A 27,410-nucleotide genomic window follows, 5' to 3' on the forward strand; every position below is an offset into this window, starting at 1 on the left:
TGATAGATAAAATGAAAAGCGCATGTTCTTTGAAGATGTACGTAAGTCTTTGGTGGACCAGGGCTTATGTTGTTTATTATTAATAGGCTTAAGTGAAAAGACTGGATAAGAGTCTTATACATAAAGAAAAAACGGTATCGACATCTCAAGGAAGGCAGTCCCTGATGATTGTTAGTGTTTTAAAATTTAGAAAATTTTTATCTAAAAAAATACGGAATAACTTTCGCAGAGCATTTCTGCTTTTGGATTTTACATAAAATTTTTTTAATACTACCTCATTTTCTCAGAAACCTGAACTAAAGACGGAGCTCTCAACTAAATCTTGGTGAGTAGAGAATCTTGGCACTGATGAGTTAATATGAATAATAATACTAAAAGAATCTATGAATACCGCAATTTTTGAATTATTAATATACTGTTATTATTAGATTTAATATTTAGAAATCATTAATCTGGCATAGATTTTTTTGTATTGACAAAATGACCAAATGGAACTAAATAAATGACACTTTTTTCGCCCTATAAAATGGCGATTCAAAATTGATGATTCGACTTTTTTTATTTATGGACGTCCTACCGGATTATTTCATATTTAAAAATAATAAAGTTGAGATGTAAAAATTATCATTTATTTTTTATCTCTGAGAATCTTACCAGAAATAGTTGTTGGATGTACGAGTGTAAATGATCGATCTATGTAAATCTGCAAGCTTGAGTAGAAGGTCCGTGTGTCTTTGTCTAGTTTACATTGAGCAAATAGCAAAAAATTAGTACGTTATCTTTTTCGTAAATTGTTTTAAAATAAGAATGAATCATATTCAGAAAAATTATTTTTTTTATTGTTTAATTAGTCTCTATCAGATATATTTTCTTCATTAATGTTATAGTGTGTAATAGTTTTATTATTTGTGTCTGCATTATTAAGTTTAAAATACGTTTTAAAGTTTATAGTTACTTGATTATTTAAGTTTTTTCTTTAACTAATCATGAAGATGTTTATCAGTAGTATAAAAATATGTTTATATAACTCACCTTAATGAGGCTGTAGTAGATGAAACCACTTGAGATATCAAACGGTTCAAGTTATTATAGCCTGGGTAGGATACTTGTAAATGTCGATTACAAATATCAAAAATAGCTTCATTATCTACCATAAATGCGCAGTCAGAATGTTCTAGGTTGGAATGAGTGGTTAAAATAGCATTGTAGGGTTCAACAACTGCTGTAGATTGATTTGGCGCAGGATACACCCCAAATTGTAATTTGCTTTTTTTACCATAATCCACTGACAACCGTTCCATAAGCAATGATGTAAAACCTAAAAGTGCGTTTTATTCGTAGACAGTTAATTTAAAAAAATTACTTTCATTTATTGAAAAACCAGTATTTTGTTTACCTGAACCTGTTCCTCCACCGAACGAATGAAATACTAAAAATCCTTGGAGGCCCGTGCATTGTTCAGCCAATTTTCTGATTCGATCGGAAACCTGATCACTTATCGATTTTCCAACCGTATAATGACCTCTTGCATAATTGTTAGCAGCATCTTCTTTACCACTGATAAGTTGTTCTGGATGGTAGAGTTCTCGGTATGGACCATGACGTACACCATCTGTGACAAAACGAAATCAAAAGAGTTAAATTAAGATTAGGGTAACTCAACGAAATTAAATATTTCTAAAGAAAAATATATTAGGATGGGAAAAATATATGTATAGTTTGCGGGTTTTCAATAGTAAAAAAAACTTCTTTTTGGAATCTTCAAAAAGTACATTTTGATACAAAGTGCCTCCACGTGGAATTTTGCATAAAGATCCATCCGTATTCATTGCCAAGTTTAATTATCTTCATATCGAATGAAACTTTGAATTTTCTATTACTCTAAGTATATTTACCTCTACATTTTATATAATTACAGTTCCTCAAGCAAATTTAGATCTAGTTTCTCGATATCTTAATATTCGTCTGGAATCTCCGTATCAGCAGCAATAGTTTTGACTGATGGAAGTATAAATTAGGCAGAATATTTAGCAGATCTATTAAATTTGGCTAACTTTGTATCAAATTCAATTGGTAAGCCATGCACGACTTGGGTTTCATTAGTTTTTTGATGTTTGGTCAGAAAAAAAATGTTCAATGTCGATGCTATTCACAATTTACGGTTTCAGTATTTTATCACCTATCCAAAGTTTTCGACTTGAGAAACTGCGGCGGAAATTTAATCTTTATGGGTTTACAGGAGTAGTAAGTAAATGATTGGGACAACTCTTATTATATGAGCAAACGGATCATGGTCTTCTGGATGGCCAACTAAGACTGCGAGGTACTATATCTAGGAACGTACTCATCGCAGAGGCTTGCAGTAAAAACTATTATTACTAAAACGGCTAAGAGAAAAACCTGGAAAATATTTTTAAGTTTCTGAAATGACCGCTGGAGGGCGTAATTGCGATCTTGAATCTAAAAAAGTTTTTGTGAATTTCAATATATTAACCCAATAAAAAAATACTTGATCTTTAAAGTTGATGACAATCTGAAACTTATTTGTTCAACAGTTTTTGCTGTATCTCTGAAAATAAAGTGGTGGGAAGGTATTCAAAGGTTTCCGTAAAAAACACCCTGTCACCCTCTGAATTCTAGAAATGGCTTAGTCGACTTTAACACAACTGCATTCTTTAAAAAGAGCCATTCTTGGGCTTTAAGTATTTTAGTATTCGAAGTTTTATAAGTCTCACGTGTCGCCGCCAGAAGGCTTTGTTGAACATTCCGACAGAATTAGTAAATTTCCTCAAAAAAATTAAATGCATTGGTATGATTTTTTTTCATGAAAAAGTAGGTAAATGATGCCGAGTAGGTAAACAGGCTCGCGAAAACCGCATCTTATTCCAATATCTGAGTCTAGTCCTATATTACTGACCTAAAATTTAGGCCAAAGAAAATTTTATACAAAAATTCTATACTTTAATTTTTTTTGGCAATTATTAGCAGGCAGGCTATGGGAGGACGCCATGAAAACAAAAAAAAATAATCAGAACATAAGTATACCTCAAATTGAGAAAAATTTGCTTACTTTTGTATAATTTTTGTCGTAATAATGTATTTTACGAACGATGAAGCCGTCGATTTACTTGCGTATTATTTTGAATGTCTTCAGAATACCGAAGTAGCAAAAGGAGTTTACGCGGATTTCGATATTTAAGTCGGCGTTCTTGCGATGTGAAAGTTTTTCCCCGATTAGTCTCTAAATTACGAGCCAATAGTAGTTTTCGGCCTACATTTCAACGGCAACAAATTGGAATAAACCAAGAAAATATTAACTAGGTACTGGGGTACATTCAAGGAAATCCTCATGTTAGCACAAGAGCATTATCCTTTGAGTTTGGAATATCGCGAACAACTGTTCAAAGTATTTAGAAAGACCATAGGTATGTCTAAATGATCGTCACAATATACTGGCTTATTTGAATTTATCTAATATTTATTTTAATTTTTACTAGTAATTTTAATTAATTTTAAAATGCATCCATATCATGTCGGTTTGCATCAGACCCTAAAAGAGGACGACTTCGATCGGAGGTTGGACTATTGTCATTGGATGTTGGTTATGATTTGGGAAAATAAAAAAAATTAATTCAAAATTCTTAGGACCGATGAAGTCACCTTTAATACCGACAGTAAAGTCAATTTGCACAATATGCATTACTGGTCTGCAGAAAATCTGCATTGGTTGAAGTTCAGCACCAAGTTCGTTGGTGCTGAAATGTGTGGTGTGGTATCCTGGGAAGCAGAATTATTGGGCTAAACTTTTTCAAACAATCCTTAAATGACACCGTCTTAACTTTTTGACTAATCAATTGCCGTTGTTGCTGGCAAATGTGTGATTGGAATTGCGGCAAAACATATTTTTGCTGTTAGATGGTTGCCCCGCACATTTTGCGATTTCTGTGCGAGATCACTTTATTGCAGTTTTTCAACAGCGGTGGATTAGATGAGGAAGTCTCTTTCCGTGGCCTCTACAATCACCAGATTTCACTTCTCTTGATTTTTATTTATGGGGTCGAAGAAAGGACATCGTATTTTAGATTCAACTTACGACCAGAGAAGATACGAAAAACAGTATTCACAATGCAATTAGGAATATACCCAGAGCCGAAATTGAAGTTGCAGTTCTATCTACCCATAACTTCAAGAATATATAGATTAGCATAATGGTCAACATTTTGAACATCTACGGAGGTATTAAAAACCGCTTTCTTTTAAATTGGTCCTTTTCAGGGTCACAAATAAATATAAAAGAAAATTTGAGAAAAATTAATTTAAACATTTATATAAAATTTTCTTGGGCCTAAATTTTAGATTAGGAATAAGATATCGAGATGCGGTTTTCGCGAGCCTATTTAGGCATCATTTAGCTACTTTTTCATGAAAAAAAAATCATAGCAATGAATTGAATTTTTTTGAAAAAATTTACCATTTTTGTCGGAATGTTCAAAAGAGACCTCTGGCGGCGACACGTGAAGCGCAGTTAAAGCCCAAGAATGGCTCTTTTTAAAGAACACATTGGTGTTAAAATCGACTAAGCCATTTCTAAGATACAGGGTGTTTTTTACCGGAACCTTTGAATACAACAATTTTATTTTTAGAGATACAGCAAAAACTGTCAACAACAACAAAAAAGTTTCAGATTATCCTCTCTAAAGATCAAGTATTTTTTTGTTAGGTTGATATATCGAAATTCACAAGACTTTACTTTTTTAGATTCAATATCATAATTACGCCCTTTAGCGGTCATTTTAGAAACTTACAAATATTTTCCATGTTTTTCTCTCGGCCGTTTTAGTAATAATATTTTTTACCGCAAACTTCTGCGATGAGTACGTTCCGAGGTACAGTACCTCGCATCCTTAGTTGGCCACCCTGTACAATATCTTCATAGTAGGACAATCTACGGGGAATACCTTAAGGTTCATTATTGAAATATAGAGCACAGCCAAGTTTATGGATGAGTAGTATGTATTTCTGCTAATTATTTATTACTTTTTTACCCATTATTCTTTTGTTTACTGATTTAACTTTGTTTTGATTTATATTTTTTTCTTATTGTTTCATTCCCTTCTGCCATATTAAATGTATTCAAAATATAGCAACAACATAACTGTTACGAAAGCACCAATAATTTTTTTTGGGTTTGTTAGAAAATTGTATATTTTAAAGAACGAATTTAAAATATACTGTATGTTAAAATTTAATTTGAATTGATTTAATTAAACTTCTCTATGACTTAAATGAAACAATGTTTCTAAGACAGTTTTAATAATGGTATTTTATGAAAAAAATCTGCCCAAAATTAGCGTGTTATTTATTTGTCGAATAAAAATAATAATACTACTACTAATAATCATAACAATATTAATGATAATCATGATTATAATAATGATCGTGTTATATTTATCTTGACAAGCTTTTAATTCTTTATTTTATATGTAGGTGGAGTACTCATTGACCGGTACAAAAATATTTTTTTACCAGCAATCAAAGAAAGAAAGTCCTAAAAAGATTAGATTAGAAATGTATTTTATTCTTAGATAATGTCACCTGTCACCCCTCAGTCGAACAATTGATTGCAATAGATTCACGGGTTGTTATACGTTATATGGCACCAAATTGCACATCAATTATCCAACCTACAGACCAGAGGGTGATAGAGTGTATAAAAAATCACTATCGCACTAGACGGAGAAACTTGTTACGAATGATACGTGTGATCCAGAACCATCAAGAAATTTTTAAAAAAATTAACCTTACTAAAAACAGCAATCACAGTGGCTTGGAAATTTTTTTAGAAGAAAAAGCCCTCCCTTTAACTAAAAATGAAGCAACGAGCCATATGCAAGGAATGGTAGATCAAATTTATGGCTCAAGCAAAACCTATTTATAGTACTTTCAAGAATCTATTAAACGACATGCCAACAAGTTACTGATGCAGAACTAATTAGTTATTTTTCGAAGAATGAGGATGACGTGGTAAATAATAATATTAAAAAAATCTAAAAACACTCAAACACTCAATTATATACAATTTTTTCAATTAGGGCTTTTCAGCTCATGAATCTGAAGAAACAAATAAATGCGAATGCGATTTAGTATATGATGAGGAGCTCTGCCCAAGTATGAAGAAAGGCAGTAACTACTCACCACAACATTTGTGGGAAATCGGCCTTAACTTTAATGGCGTTCGCCAAGGGTTTTCTAAGAGAGATCACTCATAAAAACTAGCTTTGACAATGGGAAAAAGGCTTTGAATTTAGTTTCAATGTCCAAAAAAAGAAAAACTCTACAAACGAATTATTAAATACACATACTGCTTTTTTCTGTTTATTCGGGTACTTTTTTATTGATACTTAAAAACAGTAAGTGGCATATGCTGCTTTATTCTGTTGGTTTTAAATTAACTGTTTTTCTCCATTGCAGAATATTATATTTATAGATAGAAATAAAACGCAGTAGGAAACTAACATTTTATTTTGATTTTTTTCTATTACAAATTTTTGTAACAATTCGAGTGTTCGTAGTAACTGGCAAGTTTAACCAAAAGTCCTTTCTGTTTTCTTCCATGAGTCCCAATAAATTTTGTATTATACCGTTTTTTTTTGAGAGATCCCACATGGAATACTGTGACAGGCTGGATCTAGAATGTCCTTCTTACATATGTTCCCTCGTAAAAAATTAAGTGTCTTGCATACACTAGAATTAAGGTCTAACTTAATTTCGAAATTGAAAGAACCTCGAGAGACCCTAACTTGGTTAATATTGGACAAAAGTATTTTTTCCTTCTATAAGATAGTGTTTTTTTTGTGGGATGAAGAGAAATCTTGAAAATCATCGAAATCTTCAATATGCAACTTTTATTGTAAACTTTCCATTGTTCGACTTTCGTATTGCTTGAACAAAGTCATTAAAATCTTGAGTTCTTTTTTGACGCTTGGTAATTCTATTTGGTGATGCAGGGAGTCAGTCGACATAAATGTCCTGGCTCGAAATAGTTCACTAACGGTGTCTCAGCAGCTATCATCGATGAATTGAGAATATAAACGAGAAACGTCATAAGGGCCCAGTTTTTACTTTGTGCTGAACAATTGTCTAGCAAAAATTTAAAATTGCCGGCGTCACGATTATGAAGCATGAACACAGATTACTCCTCTGGATCAGATTGGAGGAGTACTCTGTGGCATGAACTGAAAAAGGGTGCTGATCAGTTGCTCTTTTCCTCGATCACGAATGGCTTCGTGCCAAACAACTGCAACCGGTAGAATCTTTTTATTTTTTATCTCAAGGGTTTAGTGAACCTAATATTTTCAGTAAATAGTATTTTTCGATAAGCTTCGTACCCGCATTTATGTTGCGGAAATTTTTCCAAAAAATAATTATGCATAATAGTTACCTAGGTAAATATTTTACCCTGGGCGCATGTTCTCGGCGGTAGTGTGATATTGATGGATTAAATGAATGAACATGTGCTAATATTACTTGTCTATCAAGTTTGTTAAAATGTGGATTTTTACCCTTTTGGTCTTTGTCTGGAAGTTTGATTTAAAATCAGCTGGCTCAACACAAAAAGGCAGCATCCAACAGTCTGCATGACAAGATACTCCTTTCTTGCATTGTATATTACACTTGCTGGCATTCTAACTTGCAGAGGGTTAGATTTTACAAAAGGCAGTAAATGTTATCTCGAATTTTTAGACAAAGTTATATAGTTTTCTCCTTTTTTGTGTTGAGTTTGTGTACAACATAAGACAATTAATGGTGCTCAAAAACCAATTTCAGATTTTTTGCTAGTTACTGCCTTTCTCCATAGTTGGGCAGCTATAGACTAATGTGCATCAACGTGATCTAATCAATAGACTATTTTTGAAGTGTGAGAAATTGGTACCATTTTTTTTGAACAATTCAAAACTTAGTACGAAGGAAAAGAGGAATGTGCCAAAAACGATATGTACGCGTTAAATCAAATGCAAACCATCTGCATCAACTATTTGTAAAATAATTAATAGCGAGAAATAGGACCTCTGTTACTCAGTTTTTTAACAATTAGTTTTGATTTAATTTTTCATAAAATAAATCTTTTATATCATATAACAAAAACATGCATGCATATATTTTTATAATGTGTAAATTAATTTACCATCAGGTTTCAGCAATTTAATATAAAAAAGCTAAAATATAAAATTCATAATTCTGTATTGTATACTTCTTGAGTCCGCAAATATTGTATATATAGTGCATTCACGATGAAGGGAACAAATTCATTTGAAAATCAGGTGTTTTTTCTTCTTGATTTAAATAAGCTTGTCACCTGCGCGTTTTTTTAAATAAAAAATTTCTATACAGGGTGCCTCAAGTAAATTGAAAAACCATTGAAAACCCTGTATATCATGACATTTCAATTCTACGATATATTCTGAATACTTTTTGTATAACCAAACTCTAATAAAACATACAACATTAAAAAATAAAAATCTATAAAATATTTATTGCCGCTGATGTTCAATTTGTTGTCTATTTGCTTCAATGCATTTTTAAGGTCGGTAAATAACTTCCAATTGCACATTTTCAATCACTTGCGGATCAATTAGTATAATTTCTTGTCGAATTCTTTGCATCAACATTATTTGGTCTATTCACATAAACTTTGGACTTCAAATAGCCTTATAAGAAAAAAATCTAATGGGGTTATATCCAGTAACCTTGGTGGCCACTCAATCGGTCCTCCTCGTCCAATCAAGTTGTAAGGAAAATTTACATTAAGAAATTGTTGAATGGCGATGTAAGAAGGTGCACCATTTTGTTGAAACCATATCTCGTTACTAGGTATGTCAGTCTCTGGTGGATCCAAGAATAAAACAACTAAAGCAGTGATAAATTCAAACTGTAGAAAGTCTAAGTAGCGCTCTTGTTGTGTATGCACCCGGTCTCCAAAACCAATCATCATGAGTATTTGAATTCGTTCTTTCTCAAATAAATGCAGTTTATTAAAAAGTGATACGTGAAATGACAACTGATATGAAAATTATACTCAAAGGCATGACAAACCGTTATTAAGTAGGTTCTAAAATAGGAAACTGTTCAAAAATAATAAGGTCTATTTACTTTTTAAGAAATTACATAAAAAATTAATGTTGGCGTCACGGTTTCTACTTGAGACACCCCGTAAACAAAATTTTCATTGCAAATGAATTTGTTCCTTTCATCGTGAATGCACTGTATACAAGTTTTTCAATTAGGGCTTCGCAGCTCATGAGTCTGAAGAAACGAATAACTGCGACTGCGACTTAGGACACGATGAAGAGACTGTAGACCAGCGTGCATTTTATAATCCAATCAGAAGACTGTTTCAAGTGTGAGAGATTTGTTTGTGTACCATTCTTTTGAACAATTTAAAACTTGGTACGAAAGAAAAGAGGAATGTGCCAAAGACAATGTGTACGCGTTAAATCAAATGCAAACCTATCTTGAATCAACCATGTGTAAAATGATTAATGACGAGAAATAGGACCTCTGGTACTCAGTTATTTGAAACAATTAACTTAATTTTTTATATTTAAAGATATTTTTGCCTCTTAAAAAATCTTTCACATCATATAGCAAAAACATACATGCACCTTTTTTAATAATGTGTAAATTATCGGGTTTCGGCAATTAAATAAAAAAAGCTAAAATATAAAATTCATATGTCTGTATTGTATAATCGTTCCGCAAATATTGTATACAGTGTGGTGACTTTAACTGGAATAAATTCAGTTAAAACTAATCAAAATTTATCTCGCAAAATTCCTGAGACCCGTCGATTTTTGTTTATTTTTTTTCACATTTCAAGATAGTTTTTGTATTTTTTCACCTACAGGGGGGGTCCAAATTAACCCCAACTTTTTTTTTTCAAATGTAAAGCCACTTTTTTTAAACTCTCATTGAAAAGAGCCCTTTTTCTTGATTAAATTGCCCTATTTACTTTTCTGATTATCTAAAGGAGAAATACGAAAAAAAAACATTAAATTATTAAAAGTTGCGTTTAATGTATAAGATGCTCAAAATGAGCACCATTTACTTGTTGGCAAAGCCCAAGACGATAATAAAATTCGTTTCTGACATTTTCTAACACTTCTGGAGATATTTGTCGGATTTCTTGCCTAATACGTTCTTTGAGTTTGTCTAGGTTTTTCTGGTTTGCTCATATAAATTTGACTTTTCAAATGTCCCCACAGAAAAAAGTCAAGTGGGGTGAGATCGGGAGAACGTGCCGGCCACTCGATTGCACCTCTTCTACCAATCCATCTGTTCGGAAAATTGTCATCTAAATACTGGCGTACATTACGGGCATAATGTGGGGGAGCACAATCTTGTTGCATCCAGATTCTTTCATCATACAAATCTGGATCTGACTCGGATATAAGGCACGTAAGACTGGAACTAGTTCATGTTCAAGAAATTCTAGATATCTTTCCCCAGTTAAAGTATCATTGAAGAATATGGGCCCTATAACTTGCCTGCCAATTATGCCAGCCCAAACATTAGTTTTCTGGGGATATTGTGTATTAGTTTCCCTTACCCAGTGTGGGTTCTCGTCAGACCAGTAACGACAGTTCTGCTTATTAACATGGCCATTTAGGGTGAATGTAGCCTCATCAGAAAAAAGGATCCACTCCGAAGATATGCGATTTTCGTCAATGGCGTTCATCATTAATTCACAGAACTGAACTCTGCGATCTGGATCGTCTTCCAATAACTCTTGAACAGGTTGCATTTTATAAGGTCGTTTGTTTGCACTTTTTAAAATTTTTAGCACAGATTTATGATGAATAGAGTTTTCGCGAGCTACTCTTCTGGCTGCAGTTACCGGATTTTCTTCCATCGCTAACAATACATTTAATTGGGTGTTTTCATCGATTTTAGAAGACCTTTGTCTTGAAACATCCCTCACGTGCCCAACTTCTCGAAATCTGCTTTCGATTTTACTAACCGTACCTTGGTTAATAGGTGGCAAATCTGGATATTTCTGCCTGAATAAGTGGACAACCTCTAGCTGAGTACGACTTCTGACCCCATAATCAATCATCATTAAGATTTCAATCCTGTGGGATTCGGATAAATAAGGCATTTTTTCAATATAAGTTAACTTATTTAACAACTGGTTGAAATTTACTTTAACAGTGACACTACAACGATGTCAGGAAATGTCTCAATACCAAACACGCCAAAAATTTACCAACACAAAATATTTCGAGACTTATAATAATTTAATGGTTTTTATTTTTTTTCGTATTTCTCCTTTAGATAATCACAAAAGTAAATAGGGCAATTTAGAATTTAATCAGGAAAAAGGGCTCTTTTCAATGAGAGTTTAAAAAAAGTGGCTTTCCATTTGAAAAAAAAATAGTTTGGGTTAATTTGGACCCCCCCCCCCCCTGTAGGTGAAAAAATACAAAAACTATCTTGAAATGTGAAAAAAAAAACAAAAATCGACGGGTCTCAGGAATTTTGGGAGATAAAATTTAATTAGTTTTAACTGAATTTATTCCAGTTAAAGTCACCACACTGTATATACATATATACATCAAAAGAAAATGTTATATTTAAATTTTCATTTTTGTAATACATCTCCACTAACAATTTGCATTTACCTTTGACATGTATTGACTCTAATTGACATTGATTAAAAAAATATAAATATAAATTCACATGTGATATTTCATATGAACTGCATGAATTTACATAATGTAAGTCTTGGCTTAAATCAAGCAATTTAAACTCGCGCCACGCGTACTTCGGTGGTTGATTGGTGGGAATGAACGAGAGTTTAGCTTTAAAACTTAATAATTAATTATTATAGTGATTTGTGTTATCGATTGTAAAATTGTTACACAATGAGGGATATGTTACACAGGGATGTGTTCGAAAAAAAAAGCTCGGACAGGTTAATTTTTATTTTTTGTCGCGACTTTTTTCATGATGAATGTATGTATTTGGACCAAAAATGAGCTTGAAATGAATTTTTGGTACAGTTTATAAAAAATATAGTTTATATAAAAGGTACAGTTTATAAAAAAACAAAACGAAAAAAAAATAAAATAAATGTTCAAATTGTTGACCATTAACTTCCTGACAGTAACCAAGTCGATATTCAAATTCTTGTAATACTTTACTTATTGTTTGAGGACGAATTTGTTGTATTTCGGCTCTAATTCAATTTTTTTTAATCTTCTAAACTTTCAGATTTATCAAAATACACTTGAGATTTTAGATAACCCCATAGATAAAAAAAATCCAATGGGGTTAAATCTGGCAACTTTGCTGGCCATTCAATAAAACTCCCCTTCCAATCCATCTATTTGGGAAAATGTTGGTAAAGTAATCTCGTACTGTTCGCGAATAGTGTGGGGGGCGCCATCCTGTTAGAACCATATCGAATCTGCCGGTATAAATGGATTTTCATCATTTGGATAAAGTGCAATTGAACTAGGTAGTATCTGATTTTGAAGCAACTCTAAATATTTTTTTTGAGGTAAGTGCGCCCTCAATAAAATAGGGACCTGCAATTTACGTGCCCACAATTCCTTCCCACACGTTTAATTTCTTGGGAAATTGTGTGTGACTTTCCATACTCCAGTGTGGATTTGCTGGTGCTCAATAACGAAAATTTTGCCTATTTACAGAACCATTTAAAAAAAATCTTGCCTCGTCGGAAAAAACAATCTTACTTAAAAATTGTGGGATTGAATTACATTTATTCATCATTATTTCGCAAAGCTGCATTTTGTGGATGTGATCATTTTCAATAAGCTCCTTAATTAAATGAATTTTATTTGGATGCCATTTATTCCTATGCAAATATTTTAGAAAATATGATTTACAGTCGGTCAGTCGGTTACTGATCTGCAGCAACTTGTCGAGTTGATTTATGTGGATTTTCCTATAAATCAAGCAAAATATCTAATTGTCTATTTTCTGGAAGCATGGGACGATCCAGGTCATATTTGCCTCTAACATGACCAAAATCTCTAAATTTTTTTCAATTTTGCTTACTACCGAACGTGTAATAGGCCTCTCCAGGTACTTATTGTTAAACAGATCGCAAACTTCGGCCTGTGTTCGAGTCTTGTCGCCATATCCTACCATCATCAAAATTTCAATTCTTTTTTTTTTCAATTAAACGCGCGACGCACCATACTTTTAAACTTTGCAACTGCACTTGACACTTACTGACATCTACATAAAGTAATGCATACTGTTTCCATGCGATTAAATAGTGACAAGGTGTCAACAATTAAATATACCTGTTAAAAAACTATGAAAAAACATGTTTGAATATGCTCAAATGACCCAAACAGTTTAAAATTTATTAATAATGTTCGTATTACGTATAAGACATGGTATACAAAACATAGTTAAAATTCTATGTCTAGAATTCAAAAATGGAATATAAACAAGGTGTTTCCATTTAAAAAATTGAAGTTGATGCTCGTTGCTTATTTTTGGTTCACCCTATGTACATAAATTCATTATACAAAAATCGCTATATAAAAAAGATGGCAAAATTCTGCTTTTGGTTTCCTGTTACAGATTGCTACAGATGCCGGTAATATATTTATTTATAATAAATTATGCTTTAGATTCTAAACAATATTACCGTTTATGAACTCTTTATACCTACGTTTTTTAATGTATGTACTTTATTAGAGTAAAGGTACTTATCTAATAAAAAGCATTTTAATGAAAATTAAATATTTTATAATTATTATAGATTTCTTAATTAGTTTTTAATATTCTACGTTTATGATGACTGTATCACGATGTTATGATAGTATCGGTAGTTACTTGTGAAAAGATCGGCTTGAATCACCTTTTTTCTATACCGCAGCATAAACGGCACAAGTAACACACCTTTTTACAAATAAACAATTTGCACAATAAACGACGCCTTTTTCCTTTTTCAACCAAAAACTAAAGAAAAAACACAAAGATTCACAAATGTCGAATGTAAACACAAAGTCGTTTGACAAGATGACAACAGTTTTTGCGATGTTGCCATTCCAATTTTTTTAGAAGCGGTTTTAGAAATAAGTAGGTTAATAACTTTTTTTTGCTTTGAAGATGTGATTTTTGCGCTTAGAATAAGATATATCTATTTTAACTTCTTATTTTTAATCCAAAATCTAACATCAATAAGTTAAATTAACATTATTATATGCGTTGATATATAGCTGAAAATTTCCTATTTTGGAAATGTGTATAAACTTGACAACAGAGAATCGATGAATATTATTGTAAACAAAACACCCTCCCTTGCATTTGTGCCAATGTTGAACTCAAACAAAGTTGTTGTTTACTACTTCTAGTCTTTCAATGTTCTAAGTAGCCAACTTAGCGGCGACAGCGGTGTCTTTAGACTTTAGATGTAAGGTTTAGTAGTAGTGAAAGTTATTATTAAATGATGTGGCTTATAATATTAAGGAAAATAGCCGGCATTTTTTTTGTTATTTTTGAGCATTTTCTTTTTTACATTTTGACAAACGTTTGAATTAGAATGATCGAATTTTCTTAAATATAATATTTAAATTTATTTAGTTAATAATATGGGAAAAGTATTAGATTATTTAAATAATATTTAGAGTAATATTTATATGTGTTATGTTAATTTAATTTTCCTTTTTTTTTTAAAGAGCTTGCACCTTCGGGTGGAAATGGCCCTGCTTTTAGGCGGAAAAAAAAAGCATGTATCACCTTAGAGATTTACTCCGCCTATTAATCTGAATTAAAATTAATTTATTAATCTAAAACCGTTTGCTATTTCGAATTTTCAAATTCGTAATGAACAGTTTATGACTTTTGAATTTATCAGCTTATTTGAGAAGGTTTAGGATATTTTTTTTCTTTTTTTTAAGTAATAAACTAAATGCAATCATATTTACCAATAACCGACGGTTCCAAATCTACAAATATTGATCTTGGTACATGTTTGCCACTGCTCGTGGATGAAAAGAATGTGCAGAAGCTTTCATCCTGTGAATCAAGGTTGTTGCTAAAATAACCATTTTTATCCAGTTTATGCTCCAAGCAATAAAGTTCCCAACAGGAGTTCCCAATTTGTATGCCGGCTTGACCAAGATGGATAGAAATAACTTCCCTCTAGAAAAAAAATAGTTTAATTAAAATGTATACAGTTTTATATTACACATCGATTTTATGTTTGGATCGAGCATATTTTGACATCAAATATAAAAATATACCGGGTTGAGAATATTCGATATTGCGTACAAATAAGGGTCAATTATTTAAAGGTTTAAACTGTAGTGTTAGCTGAAAATATTTACAATCCGTTTAACTGAGACTCAGAGAATCAAAATATTCGAACAGAGAACATGTAAGTCAGTCTACAAACAATAAAAAATTAGGCTAAGTGGAGAGAGACTGAAACTGTTAAGGATTTTGGCAGGTCAGGAAGGGCTGGCGTTCCTAATGTTGTAACACGTTTTGGTTTAACCAGTATTTATTGATTATAAATAGTAAATAATAAACAAAAAGAACTTTATTTTGTGCACTGCATTCTCATTTCTTACATAATATTCCTTTATAAATAATCATATTTCCTAATCTCTTGTATTTATTTCTTGTGTTTGCAGTTCCTATAATTTTTAATTTTTAATGTTTTGTTGTTTTGGAACTATTTTTGGTTACATTAGTTTGATTATCCCTGATGACCAACTGTATTTATAATGCTGATATTGGTAATCCAAGAATAAGACTTATGTGCTTACTGGCTGTCAATTTTTTTATATGAAAATTTCGTGTTGGTTTTAAAATATTTACGGCAGTCACTTTATTCCGAAACACAAGAAATAATTCTTGCTTTGAAGGAGAAATATATCCCTTCTAATAAAGTGCCTTCGGCTAATGGAGTACAACGTATATAAATTCAGACTTTATTTTTATTATTTTTTAAGGATGTTTTGGCATTTCAAATAACCATTTCACCAAAAATGAAAAACTACTAGGCAGTTGGGTATTTCACGCTAATGTTGGTGACAACTTTGACAGTAGTTTTTAAAAACTAATAGCACCTAAACGTTTTGGTAAATACCAATCGGAAATTGGTAAAAACCAAAACACTTTGGTTATTCGCCTAAAATCGGTTCTTGTGCGTGACTCGCATTATCCCGCATTTCTTTCCTTTAATACAATTTAAGCATTCAAATTAAGAGGGAGCTTTTTAAATACAATTTTAAAATTAATCATGCCTAGTACAGAGTAAAGAATGTTTATAAGATTTTATGAACCATTTACAAATGTTTACAAAAATGTCAGAGACCAGGGAACTTTGTTACTCTTTGGCAACGTATAAGTCGTTTTTTGTACAATTTTGTATATTTTTGTACATCTAACTTTTTGGCGCCTAACAGTGTGGGAATTTAAAAATGCATAACGATTAAAATTTTTGGCAATTTTGCTTTTAAGAGAATAAATGAAAATAAATAACAAATTAAACGATTAATCACGTTTTTTTTTAACCTAAACAAAAGCTCAACTTATAGCTAAAATTGTATAAAAAAGAAAGATGGGTATATTATTATGCTGTTTAATTGTGTGTGTGTATAATTATGCTTGTTTTTAAAGCTAGATTTCTTATCTTATTTTATTTCATTAAAACCTTAAAAAAAACAATTTTAAATAATACCTAATCTTCTCTGAAAGTAATTTGAGCATAAAAACTGTTAAAAGCTTTAATTATTAAAATTAGACAAGAACTTCCAACCTATCATTGCCTACTCAGTGAGTATTGAATAAATAGCAAATAAGCAACATGTATTTTAAAGAATGTAATTTTGATAAAAATATGAAAGTTTAAGTATAGGAAGTCCTTATTAAGTTCGAGAAAGAATTCATTATCACAAATATTGGTGATATAAAATACAGGGCGTGTTTCATTTAAATTAAGCAACTTAGTGCCATGTTAAAACTGTAATAATTTAAACCTAATTTTTGAACGTCCTGCTTGAAATGTAAAATTTAATTATTTAGTACTTCTCAGTACAAATATGGTAAAAAAAATAGAAAACACATATTAAGGAATTTATAATTGAAATTGTCTCAGTATTTTCAGAAAATACAAAATATTTCACAAACTTTAATGTTTCGGCTAGGTAAATCTTAATAAAACCTACCTTTATTTACGATGTAGAATCTAAAAATCAAATAATATGAAATACTAATAATACGTTTATTAGTTACCAAAATAATACATTATAAATTATATTTATTATACATAAGTACTAAAACTAATTAATTATATGGTAACTAACAGGCCATTAATTCACACTTCCAGGACGGGTATTTACGTTTCCGTGTTTATTTCAACACCGCGTCACAGAATAAACGATCTCACAGAAGCGAAGGCTTGCGTCGGCTCCTTTGATATCCGTGAACCAGTTTTTTATAAGCCCAACTGACAGATAGCACCCGGCGCAAATACACTGAAATATCTCGTAAAGTTGTAGTAAACGCATACACCGAACGAAGTGCTTTTATTTTTAAAATCAAAATGGTTATATTCATATAATACGGGAGCAAACTACAAAATTTAGTTACATTTCAATTATAAAAATTGAAATGTAACTAATTATAAAAATTGTTATTTGACAGTTTTGATACACCATAGAGGTGTAGGTTAGTATACTTTTAATTTGTTTTGGAATGGAATTTTTGTGTTAGTTGTTTTATGATAATGGTAAATAATATTTGCCTTTAGTAAGGCACTAGCTGAGAAAAAGTCTGCTATTTGTGTGATGTTAATATGTTAACAATATACATATACATATGTACATAGGTAGGTATTTTTAAATTAAATTTTAGCTGGAAGGTTTATACGCAGGTATGTTTTCTCGTATGTTTTAAACACAACACATTTAAGAGTAGGTATCATCTGCTTTTATATATTTATATATAAAAAGATATATGTATGTATTATTATATACATATGTAGGTACCACACATACGTCCATATTTTATTAAGGTATTATACGTTGTATAGTCGCCGTCCATTATGATAGTCTGGAACAAAATATGAGATTTTTAAGGGTTTTACTACTACTATATTATGCACTTGGATGGGTAAACCAGTCCATAAAAAGACAGATAATTGAAAATTAAACTCATTATTCTTTATCACATAAAAATACTGTATACCTAAATCAACCTTAATATTTTTATCTATGTACAATGTTATGTACCTGCACTTATATACACATACATAGATACATATGGTTTAGGTATATACATATATGTTTAATAAATTAAATAATGTTTATTCTGTTTTTATTTGCATGGCACGACCAATTAATTAGGGAATATTCTCAACTTTTCAAAGCTTTTAAACAACCATAATAATAATGAATAATATATAATAATGTATTTTTTCTATACCTACTTTCTTTTATTATTGTTATTGCTCACCTTCTAATATCCCTAGGAAACGAAAATAAACTTTTTCCAGCGACGCTTTTGGCAAAACAACCCCTATACGCACAAAAAGTTTAAGCATTTTAGTGTTTTTTTTTTAAGTTTTTAGCACAACACAAATGAAAGAAAAAAACAAAGTCACAGAGCACAGAGTTAAACTCCAAAACAAGGTAATGTGTAATACCTACTTAACAAAAATAAAAAAAACGGCAAATTACAAAATATCGCAAATATACACACTAACGCTCGTACTAATACACTAATTATGACCCGATACCCCACGTGGCCGACGACAGTTGTACCCGTTAGAATGGGGGTAAATGGGAGGAGCCTGAACGGAAATCCGGTTCGGTAAAAAGACTGGCGTCTAGCCCCGGGTATGCAACTAATGATCCTTCTTTTTTGACATGCGCTTGGTGAAGTTAGTCATAAGTTAGTTAGGTTAGAATACTGTTTGGCAAGTTGTGTGTTGTTTTAAAGTGTCGTTTTTTCGTTAGTATTGTAAAACTTTATTAATTTTGGGTGAAATTATACAACTACATTAAATAAGACTAAAAGTTAAATGTAGTGGATAATATAAAATAAGAAATACCGGAAATACCTTTCAAGTTGGTGAAATTTTAACTTTTATGTTTATTTTTACTTTTATTTGTCAGTATAAATCCACCTTTTGTCAGAACACATAGAAGCTCAAATAACACTTTAGCTCCAGATATTACACACCCCAATACCTCGACCACTACCAATGCAAATCAGTGTGCTTTGTGCAGTGACTTTTGTGCTGATAGGAAGACCGTTATAGAACATTATAGAGACTTTCATAACATTCCTATTGAACATAAAAAATTGACGTTTCAAAGTGAGGAAGAATTTATTACTTGGAAGCTTACCTTTGAAAATGACACAAACTGTAAATATGTGGTTAACTATCAGAAATGTTTTAAATCACATGTAGCTACAAGTTTTATTTGCCATCGTTCAGGAAGATATGTTCAGAAGGCAAAAATATTCGGCACTTAAAGATACTAGGAAGTAAGAAAATAAATGCACTCTGCCCAGCAAGCATAAAAATAAAAAAGCTTAATAATGGCACTTGTGAAGTGACCATTATGGACAAACATGTGGGACATCAGAATGACATCGGCCACTTGAATTTGTCTAAAACAGAAAGAGAGGATTTAGCAGTAAAAATTTCTTCTAAAGTCCCATTTGAAGATATTTTAGACGAAATTAAATATTAATTCAATCACTGACTCAGAACTAAAACGTCTGCATCTGCTCACAAAGAAAGATCTATATAACATAGAAGCCTGTTTCAATTTGTGCTCCTCATCAGTTAGACATAAAAACGACATCATAAGTGTAGAGTCCTGGATCAATGATATGCAAAGTAATGGAGATGCAGTTCTGTTTTATAAGCCCCAAGGTTCTGAAAGTGAAGAATGGCCAATGTTAAAAAATGAGGGTTTTGTTTTGATTATCATGACTGCTGCACAATGTGAAATGCTTAAAATTTATGGGACCGATTGCATCTGTATAGATGGAACTCATGGGATGAATAACTATGACTTCGAACTTATAACTCTCCTTGTTGTTGATGATATTCGTCAGGGATTTCCTTGCAGTTTTCTTGTGTCAAATAGGCCTGATAAACAAGTTTTAAAAATATTTTTTTACTTTGTAAAATCTCGCCTTGGTACTGCACTTTGCCCAAATGTCTTCATGTCAGATATGGCAGAAGCTTTCTTCAATGCATGGATTGAAATAATGTCTCCACCAAAATTCAGGTAAGCCAAAAAGTTATTATAATTGTGTCACGAGTTGTGTCACTATTTAATAGTACCATTAATTTTAGATTATACTGTTTATGGCACGTTGACCAGGCATGGCGTAAGAATTTATCAAAAATCAACACCAAAGAAAAGCAAGTATGTTTTGCCAAACTTGAAAAATCATAACATTATTAACATTGTTTTAATTTTAAGGCTTTTATTTATAAGAATTTAAGAGCTGTCTTAGAAGAAACGGATGTCACAACTTTTAATATTTTAATTAACAAGTTATATACTATGTTACTTGAAGACCCTGATACAATGGAATTTGCCAACTATTTTAATAAGTATTACATGTGCTGTGTAGAATGTTGGGCATACTGCCACCGACTTGGTGCGGGTTTAAATACAAACATGCACTTAGAACGTATGCACAAAACACTAAAATATACTTATTTAAAAGGGAAGAAAGTCAAGCGATTGGACAACGCAATAATGCGATTTGTAAGAGACAAATGCATTGACAGGTTAATAGTTCTTAACAAGGGGAAGCTGAGCAGTAAGCTGCAAATAATTCGGTCCAGGCACAAACAAAGTTTAAAATTGAGGGAAGACTTAGTAGTCGAGTGTAAAAATAGATGGAACATTGCCTCAGAAACAACAGCAGAATTATATGTTATCCAGAAGGTTCAACGAGATTGTAAATGCCAACTACTGTGCAATGAATGTAAAACTTGCATCCATCAGTTTTGCTGTTCTTGTCTTGACTCGTCAGTTAAATACAACATGTGCAAACATATTCATCTTTTGATCAGATATATTTTTCAATGTGTAACTGACTCACTGGAGCATCCTCAAGAACCTGGTAAGTAATTTTGATGATTATTTTCCATGAATTTATTAATAATATTTATACGATATAAACATGATTTTTTTTGTATAGCATTATGCTTCATATCCTTAAATGACGACAATTAGGAAAAAAATAGGTATACATTTTAAATAACAAAACATAGGTAATGGTCTTTAAATGTATGTGGCTTACTATTAATAATGAAAGTAATATTTGTATTATTTTAATTGGGTTTCTATTGGATTAGGTAGTTGAGATATACCTAGGGGCTCAGTTTTTTAGCTATAAATGCAAGAATAAATTTAGTTTAACCTTGTTTTAATGTATCAGTAGATAAAATGTCGGCGAGAGTAATCTAATCATAGTGGAAGAGACAATGAAAGAGGAACTGCATACATTAGAAGCAAAAGTGCATTTAACGGAACTGTCAACAAGCACAAAGTTAAAAACTACATCCTTTGAATCTAAAAAACGAAGGGTAGCAAGTTTATTGGAAGAACTGCAACACGTTGTTTCTTTTACTACATCAGATGAAAATGAAGAGCTTGATGCTATAGAAAAAGCACTAGTTCCAATCAAGCACACGTTAAGAGCCCTGAAAAACAGCAAATGCATTCCAAGAGCTAAAAACAAAAAACCACAGGAACCACACAACAAAAATATCAGGAAGCAACGATTTTTCTCAACACGAAAAAAGCCTAAGCCCAAAAATAGAAAAGTGTGACTTGAGACAGCTTCAAATGAAACAGCGTTACACTTAATTTCTCTTTAATAAAGCAGGTAAGATTTTTTAAAATAAAAATCTGTAATATTTTTTGTTATACGGGTGTTTTCCAATATTAGAGATATTAAAAAAAAATTCCTTTATAAAAGTCTTCTATAAACTCGAGTGTAAACACTCTCTAAAATTGACGAAAAACGCTATAACAAACAAAAATTACCAAAAATTGTTTTTTGCTTAACGCATTGAAATTTAATTTATTTGCAGATTTTCTTGTCAAGGACATGAAGAGTGCAAATCTTGATGCCCAATTTTTTTTTTAATGTTTTTTTTTATCAATAAATGAGATATTTTCAACTTTGTTCTATTTATTTATTTTTTTTTAATTAAATTTTTTTTATTATTTTTAAAAATAAACATAACTAAGAAAAACAAATAATTTTAACTATTTTCTACGTAAAAACATAAAAAAATGACTGTCCACCGTCCGTCAACAATAAAATTAGCGTCAGGATCAATAGTTGCATACCCGGGGCTAGACGCCAGTGGTAAAAAGGGCTAGCCTTCGCTTCTGTGAGATCGTTTATTCTGTGACCGCGTGGTCGTGAAATCAGCACGGAAATGTTTCTTGATATTTGTTTCCAAACCCGTGTTCATTTCAACACCGCGCCGTCGTTAATTCAGCACGGAAATGTAACGCAATATTGGTTTACAATCCCGTATTGCTTTCAACCAGTATCAAAGTTCCAAAATTGGCGACTTTCATAGTTGGCGCTGCTGCGCCAGAATCTGCAAAGTAGTGTTTAATCTGCGTTTGTTTATTATTTGTGGTTTTAAGGTTAGGTGTATGTCTATGACTTTAATTTAATAATTATGGAGCAGTTTAAAATTTGTTTTTCAAAAATAACCAATGATTTTGAGGTTTTAAAGTTTGAAGGAACTTCTTCAGTAAGTTATAGTTGTGAAGTTCAGTGTTCGTTGTCTAGTTCGTTGTCTGATACCGCCAATTATGATGAGATGTGTAGTTACATTATAAACAAGTTTTCGGCAGAAACAAAAACAAATTGGATAATGAAAAGACGTTTTTCAAAACCCGTGCGTTACGATTTTCGAAAAGTTTTCGTTTGTCAGCTGGCAGAAAGAAATAAATCGAAAAAGAAAACCCAAGGAGCTATGAGAAACTTCAATTGCGGGGCAAATATAAGCATAAAATTTTTAAAAGTGACGGAACATACTTTAAAAACATCATCTTTATTGAAGAGAGGTTTGAATGTCGCTATACATATTAATTTTATTCATTCCCATAGAGTAAATGTCGCACAATCTTTGGGACTCCTGCGTTGCTCTGTGTATACGAAACAGCTATTTACATCCTATTTTGACTCTGGAATGACAGCTGCAGCAGCTAAATCATATTACGAGTTCAGCATTATGGAAAATTGCGAGGAAGATGTTTATGTAACATTGGCTAATGCTCAAAAAAATCCACTCGATCGTCAAGTAACTCATTTGTATGAACAGTGGCGACTCCAAAATTACGTCACCAAAGATAGTACTGACATATTGGAAATTTTGAAAAGAAAACATTGCGTTTTAATTACTCCAATAATGCAAAGAGTTTACAAGACGGGATTAGCTGATGAAATGCTATTTATCGATACAAGTGGATGGTGTGAAGGACTAATACTTGTGTGACTTTTATATTCGTGGGTAATAAGGTTGGTGCTTTACCTATAGCTGTTATTTTGCACACTAGCCAATCACAGCACAATTATACTCTGGTTTTTCGCACAGCAAAAGATTTTCTGGAAAAAACGTGCGGCAAGTTATCTCAACCAAGAATAATTATGACGGATGACAGTAGCGCCGAGAGAAATGCATTAAGAGAGGTTTTTCCTAACAGTAGGTAACAGTAGGTAGCTTTGTATATTCCACATTACTCAGGCATTGTGGCGATGGTCGTGGCAGCGTGAACACGAAGTTAAAAAAGAAGATCGGCAGATAGTTATGAACAGTTTTCGTGGGGTGATGTTTGCCAAGACAATGCAGGAAGCAGAAATTAACATGTCAAATCTGTTAAATAGTGACAGAGTGAAAGAAAATCCGGCATTAAAAATCCACTTAAGTAAGTTATGGGACTGTCGTGAAGAATGGTGTTTATCATATCGATGCGATATAGTTACTAGAGGTAACAACACAACCAATTATTGCGAGTCGTCGATAAGAATATTTAAAGACATTGTGCTACAACGATGCAAAGTTTTTAACATGTGCGCTTTGATAGAATTTATTTCTAAAACTTTTGAATCCTATCATAAGAAACGACTCCTTCAGTTTGCTCATGGAATATCTCGAAAACTTACCATAGCCTATGAAAAATTTTGTAAAGATAGCAAAGGAATAGATGAGATAACGCAAGTTGATGGCAGTACATATTTTGTAAAGTCAGGTATTCATTTATATGTAGTAAATTCTGATATGGCAACATGTGACTGTCCGTTTGGAAGAGGAGGTAAATATTGTAAACATCTATGTGCTGTGGAAAGAAAATATGGAATTAGATTCACAACTTCAATATGTTTAACTAAAGAAGATCGCCAAAATTTTGCAAAATGGGCACTGGGAGAAGAATTTTCTTCATCATTTTTTTGACGATATTGCTAATTCCAGTGCAAACGAAATTAGAGAAATAGAATGCGTTTCAGATATGACATCCGATGCAAGTACTAAGGGATGCACGCTTGAGGGATTTCAGCTTCCATTAGTTTCAACCGAATTAAATAGTGATGTTAATAGTGCGAGCAATAAAGAAGACTATATGAATACAGTTGAGACAATTAAATCCGAATTTTCGAGAATCTGTAGTGTTCTAGAAAATGACATCAATCCAGCTAATACGAACATACTTACCAAATTTGCTTCTAATTTGTCTCAACTACAAACTCTATCCAACATATTATCGTTATTTGTGAAAAGAATATCAACAAAAGAAAATCCAGCAAAATTCACGTCCAACCTACTTCAATCGCACGCCGCAAAAATAGAAGCTTATCTTGCAGTGGAAAAATTCAGTCAGGAAGACCTACAAAAGCAGAATCCCAAAAATGAAAACGTCTCCGTTTACATAATATTTCTTTAAATATAATTAACAATGAACCTGTCGCAAAAAAAACATTAATACCTTTTATACGTACCTAATACTAGAGAAAATATATATTTCTTAGTAAATGTACCTAATATTATATTTTGAATTCTGTAGAGAAAGTTATGAGTTATTTTGTTTTTATTTTTAAGTTATATAATAAAAGTTATTTTTTAAATAATAAAAATAGTATATAACACACCAAGGTGGAAAGTGTTTTTTTTTTTTATCGCGAGAAAAGTATGGTTTACCTAGGCGCGCCTAAAAAGTCTAAAATGTCAATATTTCTACGCAGTTGTATAAATAATTCCCATTTTTAACACGGATTAGGCGTTGCTTTAATATAGCTGGTTTCAATAAATTTAGTTACGATTTCCAAAAAGTGTTTAATAGTTTTGAGCACTGTATGTTATTCATTTGACACTATGCTAATCATTTTTGAAAAATATGGTTCATCTCGTACGCAAAAATAACCTAAATTAAAGCATAGCTATAGTGTCAAATAAATAACATGCAGTGCTCAAAACAATTAAATCTTAGAAAATCGTAACTAAATTAATTGAAACCAGCTACACGATACAAAGTAGTGCGTATTTAAAGATCGAGGCTCTTAAAATCAACACGGGTTTGTAAACCAATTTTGCGCTACATTTCTGTGCTGAATTGACGACCACGCGCTGTTGAAATAAAAAAATGAACACGGAAACGTAAATACGCTTCCAGGACCATTTAATGAAATAGTGCCTGAATTCTGTTGAAGCCGTGGTATTGCCTAGTAAATACTACAGATTACATACAATTAATAATAAATTACATCACATAATCAACATTAAGTCGTAAAGAAGAGCTTGAAGCAAAAGAAAAAACATCAATACCAGAAGGATAGAGAAAGGATCTCTCCCGCACTTAAAACTACCCCATAAAGAGACTCAAATGATTCATTCATGTTGGTGTTGGAGATCATTCAACAAATAAAAAAAATACTTACCGAATCCGACATCAGAGCTGTATTTCACTTAGAAAATGCCGCTTCATTCTAAGCTTAAAAGTTAGTTCGGAGAATGCAAACTGGCTATTCTTAAATTTATTTATATAATGGGCAATCGAATATGAAAAAGACCTCTTAAATAATTCTTTATTGTGCGACGGGATAGTTAGAAGATCCTTCCGTCTAATGTTAAGATTATGCACATTCGTACAATATTTGACTTTTTTAAATAAATATGGAGATGTTTTAAATTTAAGAATTTTATAAAAAAAACAGAGTGTTTGTAAGTCTCGTCGGTAGTGCATACTCAACCAGTTTGCTTCAGTTAAGTTATGAGATATGTGGTTTCTCCTCCTTACACCATAAATAAGCCTTAGACAACAGTGTTGAAGCTTCTAAATTCTGGCCGCATTAGAATAATCTAGACAGGGACCATAGATGATGTCACAAAAGTTTAATGGTGATAAAACCAACAAATCACATAACAGTTTTTTAATTTTAGGGCTTAAAGAATGCTTGAGAGAAAATATAGACTTCAGAGCAGAATATCAATTTCTTAACGTGACATGTTTTTTAAATCTTAGTTTATTATTGATAATAAGCCCTACATTTTTAGCAGATGCTTTAAGCGAAATAGTATTATTGTTTAAACGCAAATTAAAAATTTACAAGATATACGCTCAGTGATTATCACTACAGAAAAGAATGGCAATTGATTGCAAGATTTAGTAGGGTTAATTTTTAAGAGCAGCTTTTGGGGTTCAAGCCATATCATATTTAAATCTTCATTAATACTGAATTGATTAGCATTAACTACCTTAAAACTTTTGAACGAAAAGTAAAGCTGCGTGTCATCTGCATAGCAATAATGTTTGCAGTGTGTTGGATTATTAGTGATTTGTGATGTATAAAGGATATATAATGACGGGCCCAAAACGCTACCTTGAGGCACATGTCTTGCTTTTCCCAATGAGAATTAAAACCTAATTAAAACAAGGAATAGGTTAAATAAACAGGCAATGTTATCCAAAGACCCAGAGGCCAAAAAAATAGCAAAAAGTCTAACCAAGAGAATAAAAAATGAAGTCTTTGACTTCAGAAATGAAGGTAAAATAACTTCTTAGAAGAACTTGAGAGAAGAACTGTCAAAGCCCGCAAACACTGAGGAGTTAAAAACCAGAATAATGCATTAGTGTAGATAATTGATGAGATGAGATAGTGTAGATTAATTGCTCCAGAACCTATAAGAAACAGTCAAAATGAATTATAAGTACGTTTAGGGCATTACCAAATAGTAAATGGGCTACATTTTAAACACTTTAAAAACATTTTAAGCACAGTAAAAAATGTTGAGTACATTTTTGTTTTTCTTTTGTTTTAACTATCTTGGAAATCGTAAATCATAAAAAATATGCTCTTTAGAA

At 31.8% G+C, this 27,410-nt stretch overlaps 2 protein-coding genes across 3 annotated transcripts in view; one reads left to right on the forward strand and one right to left on the reverse strand.

Moving 5' to 3' along the window:
• LOC126736433 (tubulin alpha-8 chain-like) overlaps nucleotides 1–27,410 on the reverse strand; it is a 45,845-nt gene that overhangs the window by 17,027 nt on the left and 1,408 nt on the right. The window contains exons 2-4 of the mRNA XM_050440770.1: nucleotides 14,967–15,183; nucleotides 1,397–1,612; nucleotides 1,033–1,318 (exon numbers count right to left, since the gene is read on the reverse strand). Of these exons, the coding sequence (XP_050296727.1) occupies nucleotides 1,033–1,318; nucleotides 1,397–1,612; nucleotides 14,967–15,183 (719 nt within the window). The remainder of the gene's footprint in view (nucleotides 1–1,032; nucleotides 1,319–1,396; nucleotides 1,613–14,966; nucleotides 15,184–27,410) is intronic.
• The window catches only part of LOC126736441 (anaphase-promoting complex subunit 13), a 38,559-nt gene continuing 28,925 nt past the window's right edge, over nucleotides 17,777–27,410 (forward strand). The window contains exon 1 of one of the 2 annotated variants that reach the window (XM_050440787.1): nucleotides 17,777–17,878. Coding sequence is in view for 1 of the 2 variants with exons in the window: in XM_050440785.1 (XP_050296742.1) it covers nucleotides 18,630–18,680 (51 nt within the window). In the remaining variant the exon portion in view is untranslated. Of the gene's footprint in view, nucleotides 17,879–18,588; nucleotides 18,681–27,410 lie in introns of those variants that run through there. The other variant, XM_050440785.1, reaches the window with a different exon arrangement.

This window comes from Anthonomus grandis, chromosome 5, assembly GCF_022605725.1.
Source record: "Anthonomus grandis grandis chromosome 5, icAntGran1.3, whole genome shotgun sequence".
Taxonomy (NCBI): Eukaryota; Metazoa; Arthropoda; class Insecta; order Coleoptera; family Curculionidae; genus Anthonomus; species Anthonomus grandis.